At 43.2% G+C, this 25144-nt stretch overlaps 3 protein-coding genes across 3 annotated transcripts in view; 1 reads left to right on the top strand and 2 right to left on the bottom strand.

The window, feature by feature from the left end:
* Positions 1–2641: 2641 nt before the first annotated feature.
* Positions 2642–4549, bottom strand: Cxcl10 (C-X-C motif chemokine ligand 10). Its single transcript, XM_059274678.1, has 4 exons — positions 4440–4549; positions 3781–3907; positions 3488–3577; positions 2642–3103 (listed from the first exon to the last, which is right to left on the bottom strand). Exons 1-4 carry the CDS (start codon positions 4498–4500, stop codon positions 3085–3087), a joined length of 297 nt encoding a protein of 98 aa, XP_059130661.1. The 5' UTR covers positions 4501–4549; the 3' UTR covers positions 2642–3084.
* Positions 4550–22081: 17532 nt separating this feature from the next.
* Cxcl11 (C-X-C motif chemokine ligand 11) lies at positions 22082–23973 on the bottom strand. Its single transcript, XM_059274777.1, has 4 exons — positions 23913–23973; positions 22536–22662; positions 22363–22435; positions 22082–22126 (listed from the first exon to the last, which is right to left on the bottom strand). Exons 1-4 carry the CDS (start codon positions 23971–23973, stop codon positions 22082–22084), a joined length of 306 nt encoding a protein of 101 aa, XP_059130760.1.
* Positions 23974–24003: 30 nt separating this feature from the next.
* Art3 (ADP-ribosyltransferase 3 (inactive)) overlaps positions 24004–25144 on the top strand; it is a 60974-nt gene continuing 59833 nt past the window's right edge. Inside the window, exon 1 of the mRNA XM_059274778.1 lies at positions 24004–24048. Coding sequence (XP_059130761.1) covers positions 24004–24048 — 45 coding nt within the window. The remainder of the gene's footprint in view (positions 24049–25144) is intronic.

Consider the following 25144-nt stretch of genomic DNA (forward strand, 5'->3'; position numbering starts at 1 on the left):
AGGGAAAAAAAATCCATTTTATTATTTTTTTTTTTTTTTGAGGCAGGGTCTCACGTAACCAGCCTGACTTAATTTTTTTTTTTCACGTAATTGAGGATGACCTTGACCTCCTGAGACTCACCCTCTGAGTTCTGGGATTACAGGTGTGTGTTTCCATGCTGGAAAATTCCACGTTCACGAACGCTTCATTGACCCTTTTTATCCTTCACTCCAGTTCATTCATCAAACTTTTATTATGATTCTAGATTCTAAGGACACAAATATGTTTGCCCTCAGAGAGCTTGTAATTTATTTGGGGCAAATCAACATTAAACAAATAATGACTATAGGAGAGAAATGTCCCATAAAAGGACAACACACATTGACTGGGCAGAGAAATCTGCATCTGTTGTGAAAAGCTTCAAACAGCTGTTGGAATTAGAGCCGGAGGAGAAATCTGGGGTTCCTAAGTGTAGGGCAGGACAGGAGGCGTGAGGAGGCGTTCAGAAGCTTCAGGTGCTGTGCAAGGGTAGAAGACAGTGGGGTGGAATTGGGAGGAGTGAGTCTAAAAACGTAGCAGGCGCTGAAGGGTGAAGGGTTAGAGTCTCTAAAGACGAAATGAAGGATTCTAGTCAAGGGAGCACATCCCAGAGGTTTATGAAGTGAGCACACACACACACACACACACACACACACACACACACGCACATACAAACACACACACCACACCCCTATCCATGTATAAGTCTTTGCCACTAATTTTGTCACTTTGTCATCCATTAATTTTACTTTCTATAAAAATGTCCTTTGCCTCTACGTAGATGATGTGTTTTTAAATAGTTCTTCATATGTCTAGACTGTTGGTTCTCAACGCTGGGCATTTGGGTTGTCTCTAGTATCAGTAGTACAATAATGCTCTTATTATGTCTTAAGTGACTTTATTTTCTGGTTCTGTGTGGGGTGGCATGCACCTTAGCCTCAGCTGCTGAGGAGGCTGAGGCAGGGTGAGTGCTCGAACCCCAGAGTTCAGGGCCCGCGTGGACAACACAGTGAAACCATGTCTCGTAACATAAATGTTTTTGGTTTTTCCTTCTTTGAAATTAAAAAGACAGATGATAAGAATATTCAATGTTTTCTGTAACATTTGATTGCTTGCCAGAAAGAGGTTAATTTTGTAATAATCCCAAATAATATGTACATGTATCTGTTCCTCAGTCTTCTATTATTTGTATTTATTATGCAAAAATTGGCATGTGAGATTATTTCCAGTTGTACTGTATGTGTATATGCGTGTGTGCACGCGTAGCAGTAGGCTACATTGGCTGAGATTTATGTCTCCACCTCACCAGCATGGGGAGTAAAAGCACAAAGTACCATGGGCTATTGTTTTAATTATTAAAATTTTTTAAAATTTATTTTCTTGTTTTTACATGAGGATTCTTCATACGTTTCAGAGACTAATAATGTATCAGCTAATTGTGTTGCAGGCCTCTTCTCAGTCACTAACTGGACAGAGGAGGTGAGGAAGAAGTGGTAATGTGGGTTGCTCGTTTGGGGAACTGAGTGGATGATGGTGTAATTAGCCAAGTCTGGAAGGTGGAGGTGAAGACACAGGAGTAGGAGAGAAGTGATTGCTTCCGGGCTTTCCTGTGCACTATTCTGGCGGAGATGTCTTGGATCTAGGAGTCTGTTCCAGCTCCCTCTCTGTTGCTGTGGTAAATACCAGAAGCAGCTTCAGGGAGGAGAGGGTTTACTCTAGCTCCTGTTTCCAGGCACCAGTCTATATCACCAAGGGAAGCCAGGGCAGGACGGTGGAGCAGAAGCCGCGGAGGAGGCTGCTTATTGGCTTGCACTCTGGCTTCCTTCCTCTGGCTCATGTTCAGCTAGCTTTCTTACGCAACCCAGGACCACCTGCTCAGGGTGACACCGCCCTGAGTGGGCTGAGCCCTCCCACATTAAGCATCAGTCAAGACAACCGCCCTCGGACATGGCCACAGGCCAGGCTGATCTGCACATCCCCTCAACCGAGACCCCTTCTTCCCAGATGACTCAGTTGTGTGGAGCTGACAATAAAAACTCACCAGGACAGGGTCCATGCCCATGGCATGCTCTCATGCCTTGCCAGTCATATAGGAATCTTGTTTGTTGGGCCTTCAGGAGGCTAAACTTAGGAGGAGTGTGGTAATTTTCCTGATTCATTTGTCCTCTACTCACCCCCACCCCAACTTCCTGTCCAAGCCATGGAGTCTCTAAACCTCTGAAATAATTCTCAGTCACATGACCCATAGGGCATTTCATATCAGTTATTACTTTATTACCTTTTTGGTCTCTTAATATTTTCAGTACAGTACATTATTTTTACTTTGAAAACCATTCAACACTTTTGTGTTATGTAACATTTAGAAACACTTGTCTATATAAACTTCTCTAATTGTTCACTGATACATACTTAATTGCACAAGTTCTTCTGTATACAAAAAACATACATCTAGGAATTCTACTTTGTACAGTTGTTCATTAAATAATATTTTTACACACATTTCCATATATTTTTAGCTTCCTGTAAGTATTCTGAGTTATGAAGTTCCCTTGGGAAGATGGGGCAGTACACCGTGAAGTAAAGTTTGTTCTTAGAAGCAGGCAGGTGGTAGTCTTACTTTGACTGTATTTGAAATAAATGAACTTAGGTAACTCAGAACTGAAGAGATCTCCTAATACACCTAAGATAGGAAGATGAGGAGTGTGTGGGGAGCAGGCAGGACTTGGCACAAGGCTGGGGGTGTAGCACCTCAGCATAGCTTACAGTACAGGGCCAGGAGAGCTAGTGCAGCTGTTTGAGAACTCAGGACCAGCTCTTAGTGGAGCTGGGAACTCTTATCACTGGAGTTACTATTGTCTCAGGATGATGAACTGTCCATCGTCCTTCAGGAGTAGTGACCTGACGTCACCAGGAATAGCAGCAGATGTGACCATGGTTGGTCACCTTTCAGGAGAACCAGGGACAATTAAGGCTAGCCATACACCGTGGAAAGGGAAGGGATGGAGAGAGAGGCTCTCTGCCGCCGCCTGTTGGTCACAGCCCTGCGGTGATCAGCTGCTCTCTGGTTAAGGGGCTCGTTTAGACCTGTAGGAAGAAGACAGTGTATTGAGTGCAGGAGACTCTGGCTTCAGTCTGGGAACCCAAAGACCCTTGGGAATAAGGCTCGGTGCACTCCCCTCTGCTACCCAGTCACTATGGGTCACAATGGCTGTTGTTTTTAGTGAGGAAATGGGGAAAATTGGACAGCTTTACCCGGACAGTTAGAACTGCTCACAGGTTAAAATCATTACCTGTCACCTCCAGACTTTAGGTATTTATGGCCGAGGTGGCACCTCAGTGTCTGTATAAATGGAGGCAGAATGGGACACGGTGGTGACGGGGGTTTCAGGCAAAGATCCCACAGCAAAGCCCAGCGCATATGTTACTTCCTAAGACTGCCATTTCCTGAAAGAGCCACAGCCAACCTACCTGTTTTTGCTAATCAGTTTCAACAAACTCTTGACGGCCTCAGATTCTGGATTCAGACATCTCTTCTCTTCAGTTTTCTTCATTGTGACACTGGAAGTGAGTGGTGAGATAGATTAACAGCGGGCCAACAACAGAAGGACCACGCAGGCCCAGAGCAGAATTCATCTTCCATTCGCTCACTATATATAATTGTAGGGTCACCGCAAACCCTTTGCGGGTCTCTCCTGACTAGCATCCCATATCTAACATGTGACTACATGAGGGAAATTAGCAGCAGGTGGGGCTTTACTCACATGATCTCGATTCGTGGACAGGATTGGCTTGCAGGAATAATTTCCAGTTTTCCTAAGGCCCTCGGTTTTACCGGTCGGTCATCAATTTTGATGCAGGAGCAGCGTACTGTTCTCGAGAGAGGGATCCCTGCAGGAAGAGAGCAGTGGAGCCGGGAAGGTTAGCTTACTGTTCCATTTTAGGCACTTAATACAGGTGAGGTAGTATATGCAGAACCTGTCCCCACATTATCACTTAATCTGGGAAGAGATGTAGCCCATCGTCATATCATAGGTCTGAATGGTGAAATAGTTATTATCGTGAAGAAGGGAGCTGCATGCAACTTGTTAATAGTGAAATCACGCCCTCAGGTATAGATCATATTATTCATTAGGCTTAGGTAAGGAGGCATCTGTCTTAGCCCCCTCTCTCCTTCTTCATCTCTCCCCTCCTCCTCCACCCTCTCACAGTTTTTTTCCTACCTTCCCTTTTCCTCTCTTTCTTCCCTTCTTTATTCTCTTTCTCTTATTCAATTTTCCTCTGACCAACCAGCATGAGACAAATTCTGCAAGCAGGAGGAATCTCTGCCTGCTTCCCTCTCTTTTATAGGCACACACCAAACTTAAAACTACACTGTGTTTAGAGCTGAGCTCAGTTGTCTTTCTGGCTGGGCGATCCTTACCTTGAGTCCCACTCAGACTCAGCAGGATGAGGCAGAAAACCAGGACAGCGCTTGGGTTCATGGTGCTGACTGTGGAGGCTTCTGGCTGGCTGGCTCAGGACGTGTGTTAGCCGTGGATGAATGCCTCATGAAGTGCTGGGCCACTGGGCAGTATTTATCGGCCAAGAGTTTCCCTCCCTGACTCTTGATTGGATGACTTTAGAGTTGACTCAGCAAGACTTTAATATCCTTCAAGGGAAGTCCCCTGTTGCAAAATCGAGGTTATTTGTGTTTATTGTGAGCTCCGAGTTTGGAATTTCCCTCTGTGCTCTGTTCATTTTCAATGAGTGAGTGAGTTAAGTTTCACTTTCCAAAGCATGAGCTGTTTGAGGAAAAAAGATGGAGTGCATTGCAGAATAAGTTTGAAAATGGATTGAAATCTCATCTTTCCTATCTTGTAAAACAGAGTTAATATTTAAGTCAAGTTAAGTCCTAAACACAGTTTTATTTTTGTTGCATTTCCATTACTCTTGTTTTTTTTTTTTTTGAGAAATTTGTTTATCTTACAAACTTTATTATAAAAACTTGCAATAAATGAAAAATCACACAGTAGAGATTTTTTAAATTAATTAACCAGATCCAAAGTCTGTACAACTTAACGAGCTTTTGTGCAGTTAGACTAGGCATCCAGAACAGAAGCTGTGGAGCCTCCCATTGACTCTTACACCGGGTGCGGGGAGGGGGTGGTCACGAGTGACAAAGGAGGATGGGAAGCTAATCATTGGTCTAGTTCCGACTCTGTTCATGGATTTCATGGTTGTTTTCTTAGCGAGTGTGTGGCAACAGAGGATCATGGATGAAGTGATGCCTACTAGATGTGGGCATCACTCTGCAGTGCAGCAGCTGAGGCAGCCGATGACTAGAACCTAGGAAAATACGTGGGAAATCTTCCACTGGGGACAGGCCAGAAAGTGGCAGCGATTCGTCTTGGGATAGCGCACTGGTTCAGAGCATCACTGGATGCCAAGAACAAAGCCCGTATCTGCACCTGGACCTGCAGAACAGGAGCTCTGTGCCAGAGCAGGAAGTGAGTTGCTGTTTGGAAAAGATGGAAATTTCTAGAGTTCTAAATCCTAGGTTGATGTAGTCCGAGGTCGAGAACAGAGCTAAGCTTTCAAGTGAGCCAGTGGGACAGCTGTAGGAATCTGGAAGACGGAAGGGGAGTGAGGCCAAGGCTGACAGAAGCCAAGAGACTTCCGTGTTGCAGACTTCTGATGAGGGAGGGCCCCTGTGAGAGGGTGCCACGAGGAGTCCCCCCAAACCTGCTTCTGCAGAATAGAACCTGCACTGTAGGAATGGCAGAATTTAGAGTGGACTCTGAATGGGAGCAGGGTTGGGCAGTGTTACATTAAATAATAAAAAAAAAGATACATGGTGACAGTTTTGTTTTTTTATTGTTCAAGTTCTCAAGATGCAAAGGAGAAAACAGATTTGAGGTAGATAGCAAATGGACTCATAGTCATTTATTAAGAAGAAAATAGTTTAGTAAGTATTCCAGAGCATTAAGTATCTGTTAGTTACTTATGAGCTTTTATTCATTCAACCCCTTTAAGAGCCCAGGACCCCATCTCTGGAGGCCATACTCTCAAACATTTGGTGATAAAGAGCAAATTCTTGTTGAGTTTCTGATTTCCCTTCTGTCTGTTCACTTGGCTGAAGTCATCTTTGAGGTTATTTTGGAGTTTCTGGAACTAAACACCTAGGAAAGGCTTAAGTTAGATTTATTTTACACCAAATTTCATGCTAAAATGAAAATTACCATAGTATATATACATTGCATGGATGTGTTACCCAATAAACAGACACATGATAGGCATGCATTTGTATTTTTAATTGGTCCTCTTGACTAAAACAGACATTTTGCGCTGAATTCTGGCACAGATTATAGCAAGTATGGCATACATATCATGGAAATTTTGTTGCTAGGAGAAAGACATGTATTGAAATCTGTAATATGGAAGTTTCTAGGAGAGTATACTCACTGTCAGAAGTGCTTTGAAGACACTGAAGAAAAGGTCAGCTTCAGATGAGCCTTAAGAGTGGGTTGTACTTAGCCAAGTGGTGGTGGCACACAACTTTAATCCCAGCACTTGGGAGGCAGAGCCGGGCGGATCTCTGTGAGTTCAAGGTCAGCCTGGTCTACAGAGCAAGATCCAGGACAGGTACCAAAACTACACAGAGAAACCCTATCTCGAAAAAACCAAAAGAAAAAAAAAAGAGTGGGGTGTACTTGCAGGCTGCATGATGGTACACACCTTTAATCCCAGCACTTGGGAGGCAGAGGCAGGAGGATCTCTGAGTTCGATGTCAGCCTGGTCTACAGAGTGAGTTCCAGGACAACCAAGGCTACACAGAGAAACCCTGTCTCAAAAAACCAGAAGAAAAAAAAAAAGAGTGAGGTGTATTTACAGGATGTTCATGTCATTGCACATCTTTAGTCCTAGCATTTGGGAGGGAGAGGCAGGTGGATCTCTTGAGTTCAAAGCTGGCCTGGAACCTACTGAGTTCTAGGACAGCCAGGACTATGTAGAGAGCCCACCTCAAGAAAAACAAAAGAGTGAGATGGCCAGGAGGGGAAGCATATGCCAGCATAGATATCACACACACACACACACACACACACACACACACACACACTCAAACACAAATACAGAGGAAGCCAACCAGCCAGTCAGGAAGGTTGGTGAGAGGCACAGGGTATTGAACCCTTGTAGGGCCTGGAGTTCAGCTTTGCAGGTCCCGAACACTCATTGTCCCCAGTTATCCTCAGAATGCTCTTGGGGAGTTAATTATGCCAAACAAATCTGATAAAGACTAAGACACAAATTATTTTTGTTGTTGTTATTATTACTATTATGGTTTTTCAAGACACCGTCTCACTATGTAGCTATGGCTGTCCTGGAACTCACTATGTAGACCAGGCTGGCCTCAAACTCACAGAGACCCGTCCACTTGCCTCTGCATCCCAGTGCTGGGATTAAAGGTCTGTGCCGCCATGCCCAGCCGAAGATGCGAATTAAGAAGTTTATTTATTCCTTGTTGGCGTGGGTCTTCTCATGACTGGGATGGCTGGTTGAGGAAGGTATCCAGGCCACCCCTGTTCTGGGATCAGGGTGCCTGGGAATGTGAATTAGGAAGCTGTGTTCTGCCTGGTGAGAAGAGAAGCGAAGATTCCATCTCTTGTTTTGCATGGGAACCTACTCAGGGCATAAACCTCATGAACATGACCCGCATGGAAACCATTGGAGAACAGCTGTGGCTTGTACATCAGTCGCAAACTTGCTGTGAATGTCCCTGTCACTACCGACCTGCATCGGGTATTTGTGTGGAAGAAGAAAAAGGGAAAGCGATAACTTTTAAATTTTATTTTTCTTTCAGAAATTCTCAAGGCTTTTGGTACATTTACTAGAATTCACTGTTCGGGGCTCACTTTGAAAGAAAGTGAATTAAAGAACGTAGTTTCAGTTTCCACTTCATGAATTCGGCTCCTCTGCTTCTAATTATGCCCTCAGACCAGAAGAGTAAAGCACAATAAAACAGCCTGTTCCTAAATGCTCGTGAGCACAGACCCAAAGAAAAGGCTTTCTGAGAAATGAAAGCACTTAGAAGAAGCGCGGAGCCGGAGGTCTGTGGATGGGATTCCCCTCGGTGCTGCAGGACACTGTTCTGCCGCCTGTCAGCAAAGCCTCCGCTTCGGAGTTTTGACTTGGCACTTACTCTGTGCACTGCTCACACGCTTCCCAGTGACCCAGCTGTCTCTTCCATCACCGGCAGCCGGAGGGAGCCCGGGGCAAAGGAAGTGCTCACAAAGGAGTGAGAGATACAATCATGTTTGGGAAGGCTGACAGTAGCTTCTGGGTGGCTCATTCCAGTGGTTCTCAACCTGTAGGTCGCTGCTCCCTTGGAATCACATATTGGATATCCTGCATACCAGATTTACGTTGCGTTTTGTAATAGCAAAATTGCAGCTATGAAGTCGCAATGAAATAACTTTGAATGCAGGTCACCGAAATATGAGGAACTGCACTACAGGGTCACAGCATTAGGAAGGTTGAGAAACAGTTTGTTTTCCTTTTTGAGTTTTCGAGACAGGATTTCTCTGTGTAGCCCTGGCTATCCTGGAACTCGCTCTGTAGACCAGGTTGGCCTTGAACTCAAAGATCCACCTATGTGCTGGTATTAAAGGTGTACGCCACCACTGCTTTGAGAAGCATGGTTTTAGACCATGCAGTGATTAGTTTTTATTCTGGTGCTGGGGATCCAAACCAGAACCTTAGACATACTAGGCAGGTGCTCTAGCACTGAGCTGTGCCATATCCCCAGCTCCCCCACCCCCAGGTGGGAAATCCTGTGGATGACCCAGTTACCGCTAGTGACATGTGTTAGCTTTTCTGCAGAGTTCACAAGCTGTAGATACATCAGCACTAGTATTGAGGACCTCAATCATGCAGCATTTGCTCATAGGAAAGGGCTTATATTGGTAAGCCAGTTTACCTACAGGATAAATAATAGCACATGGTGAATTTACAAAGCAGTGCACTGTGGGTCCTATCCTGAAGGCTAAACTAAGGGGGACAGGAAGATAAAAATCTTACAGACAATAAAATCGTACAGAAAACTCAAAAGTAACACATTAAAAAAAATCTAGTTAGAGACGACTGGAAGGTAGTATACTGGGGACATCTACATGAGTAGCAAATAACTTTAAGATGTTATAAAAATAATTTATAGTTGCAACAATACTTATAAAAGTCAACAAGCAGGAGGCAGAACTTGTTTACACCAAATGTAGACGAATCTAAGATGCTATCAAATAACATTGAGCTAAACATCTCATGCTTTCCCGTTTGACAGAGTTCCACAGCCAAAAGTCAAATGGCCTCTTGTCTGGGCATGTGTGTTTGTACGGGTGGCTGCAGGCACTCTGTGGGAATGTGCTCAGTGTCACTGGGCTGATGGCAACTTTTATGCTAATGTTCCAGTCACTGCCAACCCTGCGTGAGGTATTGGAATGAAAAAGGAAAATGATAACTTTTAATATTTGTTTTTTCCTTTCAAAAATTCTCTCAAGGCTTTTGGTACATTTACTTTGCCAGTATTCACCATTCTGGGCTCACTCTGAAAGAAAATAAGAGTTAAGGAATTCAGTTGCGAGCCAGGCCTGGTGGCACATACCCTTAATCCCAGCACTCGGGAGGCAGGTGGATGGATCCCTGTGAGTTTGAGGCCAGCCTGGTCTGCAAAGCAAGTTCTAGGATATCCAGGGCTACACAGATAAACCCTGTCTTGAAAAACCAAAACCAAAAAAAAAAAAAAAAAAAACCCAACCCAAAACTCTTAGTTTCCATTTCCATTCCATTGATTCATCCTACCACACATTTAAAAGCAAAACACAGGATAGTGTTTACGTTGGATTTGGACGAGCTGAAGGGATAGGGTACCAAACAGTTATTTAATGCTCTTGATTTGGGTGGAGAGCGCATAGACCTTCATGTTACAAATGTAAGTATGCAAATGTATGGGTTGGGGATAGAGTTTATGTGTCAGTAAGTAAAAGGACAAGCCAGTCTGCATACCAGAGTTGTAGTAAACAGTGATGCCGGGTGAGGCCGCATGCATCTGTAATTGCTTCACTGGGGAGGCTGAGGAAGGAGGACCACTGTGAACCTGAAGCCAGCTTGGGCATATAGTGAGTTCTAGACCAACCTGGGCTTCAGAATGAGACCCTGTCTCAAAAACCAACAGTCAATAAAAATAAATAATATTAGCTACAAAGTTCTCATCTCAGGGAAACAGCAAGAAGGGTTTTATTTAGATTCCCAGTTCCTTCTTAGAAGAGAGGAGCCAAGGAAAATGCACCCTAGCCATGTGGTGGTCATTCATCCCTTTAATCCCAGAACTCAGAATGCTAAGGCAGGGGGATTGCCATAAGTTTGAGGCCAGTCTGTAGAACATGAGTTCTAGGAGATCCTACAAAACAAAGCAAGAAGTGTGTCATAATGGAATTGTGCCAGCATTTCCCGGGTCATAACATCGTAAGAACTAGGAAGTTCCCAGCACTACCTTCGATATTAAGCTGTGGTGATATTTGACTCAGCAAAGTGATTGAAGGGCTTAAATCACTGTAGTATTCAGAGAGCATCAGAGAACTAAAGGGGAGAGCCGGAAGATCATGGTTAATATTATAAATGTAATAGCTGAAATGGGAGGAGACAAAGCGGGAGGCCAGGTGGAGGGTAGGTGACGGGAGCTGGTCCTCTTCGCCCTTTCCAGCTCTCCCACCCTCTCACTTTGTTTCTGTCTCCCCATCTCCCCTTCTAGAACAGGAAGGCTGTGGCTTAAGATGTTTTGAAAAATCCCAGCATAGGGAATCTCAGCACATGAATACTTGTTAATACAGAGTATGGAATGTGCCTGGTTTCCATATTAGTTATCCATGTAAACTGCTTAGTGTTAGAATTTATTAAAAATCATACAGTAAAATCAACATTTACTGCGTGTTTTCACCTGTGCCGGGCTGTACTGTTTTATTTATTCAATTTGCTAAAGACTTAGACTGTTTTAAACAGCTCAGTGATGTTCCATAGCAAGATGCCAGTCTAAGCCCAGGCAGACGAATTCCAGAGCCTCACAACCACACTACTGTACATCTGTATTGCCTTTATTATCTGCCTCTGTAGGCAAGGAAATCGGTGACATGAATCTACAAATCAGGACATTGGTTATCTCAACTTTAGAGTCATGAACTGCCCCGAGGAAGCAGCAGTTCTCTCATTCAGTCTACCTGACCAGGGTTGACCGGAGTGCACGTCCCACAGGGACCTTAAGGAAATGGACGATACAGCTGTGAATTTCAGAAGACTCTTTTTTCAACAAGGAATCTTTTACTGAAAGTTGTTGCAGAAGTCAAATTTCTGGAAGTTGTTGCAGAAGTCAAGATGATAATGCATACACTGATTATAAATGAAAGAGCTCATAATCAGGTAGCAGTGAACAGAAAAATTTTAAAAACATGGTGTGGCAAGATTGTCTCCAGCTAAGACTCATGGCAATGGTGGAGAGGGTGCTTGAACTAGCCTTCCCCTGCACTCAGATTGGTGTCTACCCTAATTGTCATCATAGAACCTACATCCAGTGCCTGATGGAAGCAGATGCAGAGGCCCACAGCCAAGCACTTGGCCAAGATCCCAGAGTTCAGTTGGAGAGAGGAGGGACTATAAGAGCAAGGTGGGGGGTCAAGATCATGAAAAACCACAGAGATGGCTGACCCAAGCTAGTGGGAGCTCACGGACTCTGGACTAACAGCTGGGGAGTCTCAATAGTTATTGTGGTCCAGCCTTAATAATCTTCTTCCCAGGGGCCCAGAAGAGAAGCTACGGATGGTGGGAATTATTTTCAGGAAGTGAGTCTAAGAACACGGAGCTCTTTTCCGTCTACTTTATTCCTCTGGGATAAGATTCTATCTAGACAGCTTTAGTTCTGTTCTCATGCCTAGCTCCTTTCTTGCCTGATTTCTCTCTACATTTACCTGCCTTCCCCTCTAAGTCCTACCTTAATTCTCTCATCTCAGTTCTGCCCCATCTTGGTCTTTCTCATCTTGTTCTTCCCCATCTGGCTCTTCCTCATCTTCCATCTCATTCTTCTAGTTTTCCAGTCAAAATCCTCCTCAGACTCTGAGGTTTACAGTTACATACCCATGCAATAGCAGTGCTCTAGCTAAAGCAAGGTCACCAGGCTTGAATTCTTACAGGGTCATAAAGGCAGACAAGAGTTTTCCTGAGGCAGAGACCATCAGTTCTTTTACAACCCACAAGGGGAGTGGTAAAGGAGGAGGTCAACTGAGAGCTAAGATCATTAATATATCAGAAAAAGGGAATTCATGTGATCAAACTACATTCCTGGTGGTGGTTAGGTAAATGTTAGGAGTCTATAATGTTAGTATAAATACCACTAAGGCTGTATAAGAAAGGATGGTCTGAGCTTAATTTTTCTTAATTCAGGAGATTGTTTGGCCGTGGATGCTTGATAGGTATTTTAGATAAATATACTGTTAGGAGTTTTTGGAAGCATACAAAGCATACAAGAAAATCATTGCAGGAATTGGCTAATAAATATACAAAAGCTAAAATATCACCAAGACTTCTTAAACCATGGCACACACCTTTAATCCCAGCACTCGGGAGGCAGAGGCAGGCAGATCTCTGTGAGTTCGAGGCCAGCCTGGTCTACAGCGTGAGATCCAGGAAAGGCACCAAAGCTACACAGAGAAACCCTGTCTTCAAAAAACCAAAAAAAAAAAAAAAAAATCAGAGACCCACTCATTCACGTATCAGGAGTCCCATGAAACACTAAGCTGAAAGCTCTACTATGTCCTCAGAGGACCTGGTGCGGACATGTGTCAGCCCTGTGCCTGCTGCTTCAGTCTCTGTGAGTTCCCATGAGCTTTGCTCAGTTGATTTTGATGGCCTCATTCTCCTGGTGTCCTCCATACCCTCTGGCTCTTAACACACTTTCAGCCTGATTTTCTGGGGTTCCCTGAGCTCTGAGGGGAGGGGTTTGATGGAGAAAGCCCATTTAGAGCTGTGTCTTCCAAGGTCTCACTCTATGTGTAATGTCTGGCTGTGGGTCTCCGTTCTTGTTCCCATCTGCTGCAGGAGGAAGCCTTTCTGGTGATGTGTGAGCAAGACACAGATCTATGGGTATAGCAGAATATCATTAGGAGTCATTTTTAAGACCTTTTTAAGACCAGTAGTATGTGGTTTTACCTAGGTCTCTGAGCTCTCTAGTTTCTGGTTCTTGGTCACCTAAGCAATATCAGGTATGGCTTCCATCTCAGGGAGTGGGCCTTAAGTCAAATTAGACATTGGTTGGTCACTCCCACAAGCTTTGAGGCACCACTGTCCTAGCATATTTTGCAGGCAGACAGGTTGTAGATCGAAGGTTTTGTGGCTGGGTTGGTGTTTATGTTTCTCTTTTGGTGGTTGTTTGCAGAGTATCTTCCTGTGCCAATGACACTTGACCATGAGGTGAAGGGTCTATGTAGGCTCCAGCTCACCCTCTCCATGTTCAGTGAGTTGTGAGGGTGTTCCTTCCAGGAATGCGGCCTTGCTTTCAGTTTGCAGAGAGCAATGTTGTAGACTATTATTTTAAGGTGTGTTACTTTTGTTTATGTTGCATTTGTTTAACTCTGTGAAGCTGTGTTACTGTGCCTGTTTAAAACACCTAATTGGTCTAGTAAAGAACTAAATGGCCAATGGCAAGGCAGGAGAAGGATAGGCGGGGCTGGCAGGCAGAGAGGATAAATAGGAGAAATCTGGGAAAAGGAACAAGAGAGAGGAGGACTCCAGGGGCCAGCTACACAGCTACACAGCAAGCCACTGAGCAAGAGTAAGATTTACAGAAGTAAGAGAACGAGAAAAGCCCAGAGGCAAAAGGTATATGGGATAATTTAAAGTTAAGGAAAGCTGTCAAGTAACAAGGCAAGCCAAGGCCAGGCATTCATAATTAAGAGTAAGACTCCATGTGTGATTTATTGGGGAGCTAGGTAGTGCTCCCTGCCCCCCCAAAAAAAACAACAACAGAACAACCTATTGTTTTGGCAATAGCCTGGGTTGTTTGTGGATTTCCATGGGACCCCCTTTGACCAACAACTCAACTGAATGTAACCCAGTCCTGGTACTGGAAGCTTCGTTTGGTGACAAGAGATGTCCAGTGGTGCTCTGCTTCCCCCATTATTTGGAGACCTCATTAGGATTGCCTTCATATACTTTAGGGAGTTTCCACTGTACTAGATTTCCATTCCACCATTTAAATCCTAGGCATATCTGCCTGCAAACCTGTCTCTCCTCCACCTCTTCACCTGATTCATCCTTTCCCCCTCCCCATCCCTAGTCCACCCATGAAATCTACTCTGTTTCCCCCTCCCAGGGAGATCCGTGTGTCCCTCCTAGTCCCTTCCTCCATACCTAACCTCGCTGAGTCTATGGATTGTAGTTTAATTATCATTGATTTAATGGCTAATATTCACATATAAGCAAATGCATACAATATTTATCTTTCTGGGTCTGGGTTACCTCACTCAGGATATTTTTTTCTAGTTCTATCCATTTGCCTGCAAATTTCATGATGTCATTTCTTTTTAACAGCTGGGTAATACTCTATTGTGTAAATGTACCACACTTTCTTTATCCATTCCTCTGTTGAAGGACATCTGGGTTGTTTCCAGTTCCTGGCTATTATGTACAGAGCAGCAGTGAACATGGTTGAGCAAGTTTCCTTGATATAGGATGAAGCATTCTTTGGGTATATGTCCCAAGAGTGGTGTAGCTATAGATCAATTCCCATCTTCCTGAGGAACCACCATATTGATTTCCACATTGGCTGTACAAGTTTGTACTCCCACCGACAATGAAGTGTTCCCCTTGCTCCACATACTTACCAGCATGAACTGTCACATGTGTTATTGATCTTAGTCATTCTGACAGGTGTAAGATGGAATCTCAAAGTAGTTTTGATTTGCATTTCATTGATGGCTAAGGATGTTGAACATTTAAGTGTTTCTCAGCCAGTTGATTTTTCTCTATTTCTAATTCTCTATTTAGATCTGTATCCCATTTTAATTGGATCATTTATTTTTTGGTATCTAGTTTCTTGATTTGTGAATATGTTGGTTTGGAGAGGTCTTGGAGTTTATTTGTGGATCTTCTTAGTTAACATCTGTGGTAGTTTGAGTGAAAATGGCCCCCATAGGAAGTGGCACTATTAGGAGGTGTGGCTTTGTTGGAGTAGGTACGACCTTGTTGGAGGAAGTGTGTTACCCTAGGGGTGGATTTTGAGGTCTCATATATGCTCAAGCCATGTCCAGTGTCTCAGTTCACTGCCTGTTGCCTGTGGATCAAAGATGTAGAACTCTCAGCTCCTTCTCCAGCACCATGTCTGCCTGCATGCTGCCATGTTGCATCTTGATGATAATGGAATAAATGTCTGAACTGTAAGCCAGCCCCAGTTAAATGTTTTCCTTTACAAGAGTTGCCTTGGTCATGGTGTCTCTTCACAGCAATAGAAACCCTAACTAAGACAGAAGTTGGTACCAGAGACTGGTGTATTGCTGTGATAGGCCTGACCATGCTTTTGTTTGAAGGAATACAAACTTTGGGACTGGATTGGAAAAGCAGTTGAAATGCTTTAAGCACTGCTTAATGGGCCATACTAGGAGGAACACGGAAGTCAGTGGTGCTGAGCGTGATTTGAACTGTGGGCCTGGCTCAAGAGGTTTCAGAGGAGAAGAATTTTAGTGTGTTGGCTAGAGATTGTGTTTTTAATATTTTGGTGGAGAATGTGGCTGCTTTTCACCGTTGTCTGAAGAATCTGCCTGAGGCTAAAGTGAAGAGTTTTAGTTGGCAGAGGAAATCTTAAAATAGCCTAGTATAGACTCTGTTGTGTGGTTATTACTGGTCACTCTGACACAGATTTAAAATGAAAAGGAGCAAGCTGAGAAACTAAAAATACAAAATGTACAATTTGAGGAGAAAAGAAGCACCAGGAAGTGGAATGGAGCTAAGTCCTGTCTTCAAAGAGATAAACAGATTAAGAAATGGAATAAAGGGAGTGGTGACCTCAGGGCAAGATCCCACCCAGCTACATTTCTAGCTTGTGAAAAGGAATTAAAGAAAAGCTTAAGGCAGGGTGTGGTGGTGCATGCCTTTAATCCTAGCACTGGGAAGGCAGAGGCTGGTAAATCTCTGAGTTTGAGGCCAGCCTGGTCTACAGATTCAGTTTCAGGACAGCTAAGCTTAGGCAGTGAAGGAAACCATTGAAAACAGAAAGTTGGTGGAAATGTAATTGAATGAGGGGGCCATATTCCAGCCCCAATGAGCAGCAGAACTTGGCAGCTTTGGCCACATGGTTCAGGGCTATGGCATTTGCCTCCATGACTAAGGAAAGCCACTGAGGCCAGGCATGTATCAGGGGTGTCCCTGAGTGGAGGCCTAGAGAAGCCATTATATGAAGCTGTGAAGTTGAAGCCTGGATTGCCTCAGAGAACCCAAGATGTTGGAGATGCCTGAGCCATGGGATGACACCCGCCAAGGAAAGGTGCTAACGGAGAATGGAACCAGCCCAAGAGAAAGAAATGTGTTGCAGTCAACAAAGCTGAAATGAGTTGGACATCTGAAGATCTTCTTGACATCGGACATGGTGATGCAGAGTCTGAAGTTTGCCCAGATGGTTTTCAGTCTTGCTTTGGTCCAATATTTCCTCACTATTCTCTCTTCCCTATGTTTTGGAATGGTAATGTATATCCTGTGCCATTATACGTTGAAAGTATGCGATCTATTTTTTGTTTTGATTTTACAGGGGCTTACAGTTAAGAGATTGCATGAATCTCAGAAGAGACTCTGAACTTTGGCCTTTTAAACATTGTTGAGATTGTGATAGACTATGGGGACTTTTGAAGTTAGACTAAATGCATTTTGGATTATGATGTTATAAGCTTACGGGAGCCAGGGAGTGGAATGTAGTAGTTTGAATATAATTGGCTCCCATGAGCTCATGGGGAGTGGCACTATTAGAGGTGTGGCTTTGTTGGAGGAAGTGTGTCACTGTGGGGCTAGGCTTTGAGGTCTTACATGTGCTCAAGCCACACTCATTGTCTCAGTTCACTTCCTATGGCCTGTGGGATCAAGATGTAGCTCTTTCTCCATTCTCAGCTCCTTCTCCAGCACCGTGTCTACCCACCATGCTTCCTGCCCTGATGATAATGGACTAGGCTTCTGAAATTGTAAGCCACCCAATTAAATGTTTTCCTTTATGAGAGTTGCCATAGTCATGGTGTCTCTTCACAGCATTCTACTTGGGAAGCCCAGTACCCAGAGCTACTCAGAAGAGAACACGCCACTATAACAGTGACGCCTCCAAACCAAGCAAGCTAAGAAGCAAACTGAAAACGATTAAAGCCAACTGATACATCACCAATGATCACAGAAACAAAATGGTGAAGACAGTGTGTACTATGAAGTTAAATGTTGTTTGAGGAAAATCTGAGAATAGTGAGTGAATGGAATAAAGAAATGGGGGGAGGGGGAAAGAAAGACCAAGACCATATAAGAGGAAAAAAAAAAAGGAACGGCACAGTGTCACAGTAGGAAGAAGAGAACAAGAAAGAAAACATCTGATTGGCAAGAAGGAAAAGTCTCAGCAAAATCAGAGGAGCATGACAAAGCCAATAGAAACTAAAATCTTAAAAAAAAAATAGGAAGTAAAAAATACTGTTAGTCATATAGTCCCCCACCCCAAAAGGGTTGGAGTAGCTTTTGATGGGTCCTCTAAGATTGGAGTCTACCAAGGGAGGGGCTCTCAGCTGACTAGAGTCTCCTGCCTTCTCTGACATTTGGGCCACTGCTGACTTTGGACTGGCCAGGTGTTGGACATCTCCCAGGAAACATATTTTTTGATACTTACACAAAACTATAGATCATATTATGATCTCACACTTGTCCAGCTTAATTATCAGTGTCTTGAAAGTAGAATTAGCAACTAAGACAAGAAGAAGTGACTACTATCCCCCTCTCCAGAGAGCTAGCAGCTCTGTGTGTATTATTTATAATCCACAGAATGTGTTGGTCATATCACAAATACTTGTGTTTATTAGTTATGGATTTCTTTTGAGATAGGGTCTTGCTATGTAGCTCAAGCTTGTCTCAAATTTGTGGTACTCCAGCCTCAATGTCCCAAGAGCTGGGGTTACAGGCATGCACATAACACCTGGCTTATTGATGGAAAACTCATGAGGTAGGTAAAAAGAGATGCTAATTCTATGTGGACACAGTGGGTACCATACTCAATATCCAAAACAGTTAAATATAATCTTCCCTTTTCAAATAATACTTTGCAGAAGTATTTCGTCTATTTGGGGACTCTCTTGGTTAGTTAGAAGGAACAGTCTTGAATTTCTAAGTGACTGTCAGTAATTTTATTTCACGTTCTTTATATTTAAAACCTAGCCTTCAGATTTCCCCAATAAGCCAATGCTTCCAAGCTCTTAGCTTCTATTCCTGGTCCAGGCGGTACTGTACTAGTTACCTTTCTCACGACTGTGACCAAGTATCTGGCCAGGAGCCACTTGACGGTGGATTCTGGAGCATATCTTTTGGAGCATAGTTCAAGGGATACAGTCCACCCTGAGGAAGGCATGGCATTGTTTGTGGTGGCAGGAATTTGTACCGTGTCTTGCTCACATCTTCATAGATGATGAAGCAGAGAGCTTGGCTATAGTGGAGCTCAGCTCTCAGGCTCAACCCTGCCCTTAGAGCCCCACATCTACCAACTAGTTCCCATGGCCAAAAGGTTCTACAGACCCTCAAAACAGCGCCACCAGCTTGAGACCCAGCATTCAAATGGGAGTCTTTGGGCAACATTCTACATTCAAGCACTGTTCTTTCAAATTTCACCCGCTCAGTGTGTTTCTCAATCTCTGTCTCTACTCTGATGACTTGGGTCCTTAACGTTTTCCTTGATTCCTTGCCTTACTTTCTACTGTTCATCTACTCTGTCCTTCAGTCTATGGTGTATTTCTCATTTTCCTTCTGTTTTTATTGTTATCTGATTGATTTGGCCCTTTCTGTTGTGAAAAAATGCACCTATAACTTGCCATCTTAGCCACTTAAACGGTAGTAAGTGCATTCCTAGCACCGTGCCGATGCCCCCGCCCCCTCCCCCAGTCCGGGCCCCACCCCCATCCTGTGCTCTTTTATCTCAGACACCTGTGCCCATCAAACGGCATTCCCCCTTAACCCTGTCTCACGAATCCCTACCAACCTTGAATCTGTAGATACACCAGATCATAATCCTGAAATATTTCCATTTTCCAAATGTATATGCAGCTATATACTAGTGCTGTAGTTAGTCAGAGGCTCTGACATAAGAAAAAAATGAATTTAATTGTTAGCTGAAGAATCCACAGGGAGGCTAGCGCAGGGCTCTGAGACATTTCAACTTGTGACTTCTTTATGCCCCAGAAATGTTTATGTGACCCCAGATGCATAGTTGTATAAAGTAAGCATACAAAGCAAATGCTCATAATATATCATAAAGAATGTATTTTTAAAATAATAATTTGGTGCACATATAATTTTGCCATTTATGAAAGATAAGAGCAGACTTGCATACGAATGGAAATGCATGTGGTACTTCTTTTGACATAAAACATCCAGCTGGATGCTTGATACTGGAGGGAGTGCAACGTCTTCAGTACATTTCCAAGTCTGTTGATGACTTTATTTCATAATTATCAGTGTAGAGGACAGACACTGCCCTACATAATTATATAAACATGATGACATGTGTTTAGGGCATTTCAGAAATTGTTGGAAATTCTTTCCTAATCCTCAGCTAAAATGAATTGACTTATTTTTAATGAATCTCAAGTCAGCAACTCAAAAAGCCCTGCTCTTTCAATGCTGGGGATTGAACCCAGGGCCTTGCACATTAGAGGCAACTGCTCTACTATTGAGCCATGTTCTCAGTCCTTTAAGGGAAGTTAAAAATAACCAGAATATTCTAATACAATCCAACACAAAGATACAGTAATTTGATACTTTTATATACTGAGTGATGACAGTATGAAAATATGAAAACCCCTTTTCTTCATAATTAAACAATGATGTTTCTGCAAGAGCAGGAACCTTTGTATGCACAGTAAAAACACCTCCATTTGTTGCATATGCAGTGGCCTCCAATCTGAATGTTTCAAGCGGGATTCATTGCATTTCATGGTGTCATGGCATGCACGGTGCAGTGTACACATTGTGCACTCAGAACCGAGGTTACTCAGAAGTGAGGTCCTGTAATGCACCATAGGCAAATACAACATGGACAAACACTGCTACAGACACTGTGGACTAATGTGTTTGGTTTTTGAATTAATTTTTGGTTGTTGTGAGTTCAGAGGTTGTACTGTTACCAGGTTGGGTTTTTGTTGTTGTTTGTTTTGTTTTGTGACTCCACATTCAGTTACGTTGTGACCCACTGTTTACGGAGCTATGGACTGACAATCACAATTGGAAAATGAACATGACATGAGGGAGCTCGGCAGAAATGACCCGTCAGAGTCACGTCGGGTGTTAGGAAGCACTGGCAAGGGTATTGTCATCAATGCTACTTTGAGTTTCTTCCTGATAGAGTCTTTGTGTCCTAGCTGACGTTCAGAGTCTGGGGTAGGCACAAGCAGGCCGAGTTTTCATTGTGGTTGGCAGGAAATCTCCTTTTGGTGTCTCCATCTTGGCTAGACTCAGAAAGCCACAATGTGAGGAAATTGCCAAAGGTGGAAATGGTGGTGGTTGGGGAGTTGGACTAGGAAGAACCCTCTAAGTAAAGTTGAATGGATTCCTTCATGACGATCATTAAAGGATATTTTCCTTTTTACATTTGGGCATTTCTTTTTTTCTTTTCTTTTCATGTTTTGAGACAGGATTTCTCTGTGTTGCCCTGGCTGTCCTGGAACTCACTCTGTAGACCAGGCTGGCCTCAAACTTAGAGATTCTCCTGCCTTTGCCTTTTAAGTGCTGGAGTTAAAGGTGTGCGCCACCATACCTAGCTAATTTCTTTTTATTTATTTTAAGAATTTCTTACAGTACCTTTTTATCATATTCTTTCTCATTCCCAACTCCTCCCCACTGAAGTAGATTTCTAACTCCCCACTGAAGTAGATTTCTAAAGAATTCTGCACGGTGACAAGTAGCTATGTGCCTCTAAAATACAAAAGTAAAATACAAAGTAAATACGCAAGGCATGCCAATGCCCAGACAGTATGCAGTTGTTTATGATTTAACAAGTCATAGTAGTTTACTAGAGAAACACAGTTTTTATTCTTTTTAAAGAAATCCCTACCATTCACAGTATGACAAAGGAAATATACAAAGTACATATTTTTCTCAGAATCAGAATCACAAGGAACAGATTGATAGATGTTCATAGATTTTTTTTCAACATCTTTCTTTGGTGAGCAAAAACAATTTATATTTAAAATGTAACCAGGCTATTGTCACTGATAAAATAGATAATAAGGAATGTGAGGAAATACACATCTTAACCCCTTTAGTGCACCTCGGGGAATCCAGTGTTGCTGACTCAGGAAACATTAGTGCTCTGCCATGTCTGCGCTGCGTCTCGTGAATGACAGTTTTGGCAATGAACAAACAAGGTGGTACATGGAAACTTTCCTAGATGTTTATGTTCTGCAGGATATTTGGGGAAAGGAATGCTTATTTTTTTTATGAAAATCCTTTAAGGAATGTTTTACTACACACTTAGATGCTTTTGAGTCCAGTGCTGGGCTGGGCTCCAGTAACAATGCATCCATTGTAACCACAGAAGGTAATGTGGAATGTGCACACATACAGACATGTGACTTTAGAGATAAATATTTTCATAGCCAAGCAGAATAGTTAGGCCTATCAAACCTCCTAGAAGGTTCTGTAACCCGGTAATATATGGGTACATATTCCAAGACAGGAGAAGGTCCGGTTCTTATCTCAGAGTTCATATTTGAGTAATCACAGGCAGACACTCCCAGGTTTCCAGTCCTTTTTTTTTTTTTTTTTTTTTTTTCAGGACTTGTTTTGGTGTCCTAAAAACTTCTTTCTTTCTATTGCCTGTAATGAGAAAATGAAGAGTTTTGTTTCCTGGGTTGTTTTGTATCCTCAATAATTAAGAGCTAACCTGTAAAAACACGGAGCAGGAAAAGGATGTTGCCATAACCCAGGACCCCTTAAATGCTTCATGTACGTTCTGTTAGGGTTGTAATGGGGTCTTCCTGCAGTTGCTGTTTTCTCTGTTCCAGAGCTCTCGTGGATACAATCACATTCTGACTTGAAGTCTGGTAACCTACCTGTCGTATTAAGCGTGCTTGCTTTGATTTGGGGTCCAGGCATGTTTGCCGTTTGTGTCCTTTCAGGGTAATACTGTTAGGGAGGACACAGAGAAGTTGTAAACTTCAGGGGAGAGCATCAACAAAGCAAGAACGTCTACACCACTGCCCTCTCCAGCAAGCCCGTTACTTACATCACTTCAACTTTGTCACAGCCGTTACTCGGGTAAATTACAGAGACCGTCTCTATATCTGCCAGCTTGACTGCCTTCGCTCTGGGGTCTATGCAAAAACAGCGCCCCCTTTTGAACATACTGAAGCCTGGAACAGATCGCAGAACTGGTCAGTCATGGCTGTGATTTACAATCTCGGCAGTGGACAGCAGACACATTTCCAGTAATCTCATTTGTGCAGATTGGAATTGAGTTTGAATCTCCCTATAATATTTCCCTCTGCTTTATGCTAATTTATTATATCCTTGATTATTTCATTCATTCAGGTGTATTAATTATTTAACTTAGGTTTCAGATAAGACTAACTTGCTGTTTGACCCAGGCTGGCCTCTAGCTCACCATAAAGCCCAAGATGACCTTGAACTTGAAACAGGTACATAGCAGGCCCCACATCTTAGTATTATCATCCTACCTCACCTCAGCCTCTCTAAGTGCTGAACTTACATTGTGCTGTGTGTACACCACCAGCCCAGCACAACTACACAAAATATAGAAACCCCGAGAACAACGTGGCTCTTTTCTTCTGTATTCACTTTAAATTATTTCATAGCTGGCGAAGACCCTGGTGATCTGTTCTTTATTAAATGAGCAAATAATGCAGATTCTAAATTAACACTAAGTGTCATAAATTGTGTTACCCTCCACAGCTAAACCTGTCTTTCAGACCTCGCAAATGCCTCCAGGGAAACCGCCAAGATTTGTTCTTTTAGAAGAGCAGGGAGAGTTCTAAAAATGACTAGGTTTGTTTTATAGACTCCGTATTTCCTCGCCTGGGTCTGCTGTGATAACCACAGAAGAACCAGCAGATCACAGGGCAGCTCTGGGTTCAGCTTATGGGAAAATGTTAATAATGTTTCTATCTAGAGACAACATTCTTTGGGGGAAGGCCTACAGAGGGCTGCCAGTGTCCATACTGTCCTTCAAACACACGTGTTCTCAAGTGAAGTATTGATCAAACACATATGAAATGACTATGACCATCGCCCCAGCAAGAATTTCCTTTTCCCTATTCTGAAAGTATAATAAATTAGTGGGCTCATGCTTAAAAAACTAATTTTCCCAGAATACCAACATAATCCCATATAAGATTCTCTGAACAGACATTGAGAGCTACCTCTAAAGGCTCTTGCTAGATAATTGTCAGAAAATTAAGAAATCCATAGTGTTTATCATTCATAGTTAAAATAATCATTTTATATAAAGAGTTCCAACATTTCCTGCCATTGCTAGAACTTCTAATGTGTGAAATTAAGTAAATTGACTGTGTATTTTAGAGAAAAGACATTTGAAAGATAACCAAGTGAGCGTATAGGCTTAGAAGCAAAAGGAGCCATCTACCTTGAACAGCTGTAGCACAGATTATCACAGCCAAGACGATGGCCGTGCCCTTCATGTTCATCTCGGCTGCTGCTGCTCCTCCTCGGCTTCGATGGTCTTTGCAGAGAGCAGTGAGCAGGCTGGACCCCAGGAGTGTGTCAGGAGCATTTTATAGCCAGCAATCCTTGTGAAGAAACAGGAATTTCCCTCCTTGACTCATGTAGCTTTCTTGCTTCCTAGAGTTTCCCTTTTATCTCATGTCAGTGTCTCTGCCTTCCTGTCTACACAGGGAGGACTGTGACTGGAATGTGAAAGTACTTGGAAACTAGAGTGCTATATGCACAGTAGCTCACTCCCATGGGAAGCAGCTGTCTATAGGTGACTTTTCCTAGAAATGCCTTTGTCTGGTGATTCTGGGCAGTGCAATCCCAAGACCCACAGGCTCAGGAAGACCTTCCTGGGTCCAGTCAGTTCATCCTCCTCCTTCACATAGTACACAAAAGGATATGCACATTAGGCACATGTTATTTGCTAACAGGTGACCTTCATCTAACTTTATTTTGCTTTCAATTTCAGGTCTGAAATACTTTCCCCATACCTGTGCACTTGCATCTATTTCTGTTTGAATTTTAAAGCCGTGTGTGTGTGTGTGTGTGTGTGTGTGTGTGTGTGTGTGTGTACACACGCGTGCGTGTGCGCGCGCACGCTTTTTTCTGCAGACATTTGTATGTTTTCTCTTAAGGACTATAAAGACAAAGTCATCACCTCTTTCTGTTCCTCTTAAGTTTTCTGAATCAGTTTTAAATGTGTCACTTATAGAAACAGAAGGAGCTCAAATCCAGGTTTCTTTGTTTTTTTTTTTTTTTAAGAGAACTTTAGGCTAGGGGTGGTAGCAGCACACACACATCTTTAATCCCAGCACTTGGGAGTTAGAGGCAGGCAGATCTCCGTGAATTCAAGACCAGCCTGATCTACAAAGCAAGGTCTGTATTTGCAGATCACTTAGATGATTGCAGGAGCAAAGAATGAACAAGGGTCCCTCCTCTTCCTCCCTGAGAATGACAAGGTGGTCTGTAGGGCGGCTGTTCTTCTGTGTCGACCTAGCAGTGGAAGAGCTGTGCCCCCGACCCTCATGTGGGTATGGCCGTGTCCGCTTTCCCTCAGAAATCACAGTGTAAATGCAATAGATGTGAAAGGGTGGCGAGCTGCGAGGGGGGCTGCTTGTGTGTTGAAACTTTCGCACTTGCTTTCCT

The sequence above is a fragment of the Peromyscus eremicus genome, chromosome 10 (assembly GCF_949786415.1).
Source record: "Peromyscus eremicus chromosome 10, PerEre_H2_v1, whole genome shotgun sequence".
NCBI classification, from domain to species: domain Eukaryota; kingdom Metazoa; phylum Chordata; class Mammalia; order Rodentia; family Cricetidae; genus Peromyscus; species Peromyscus eremicus.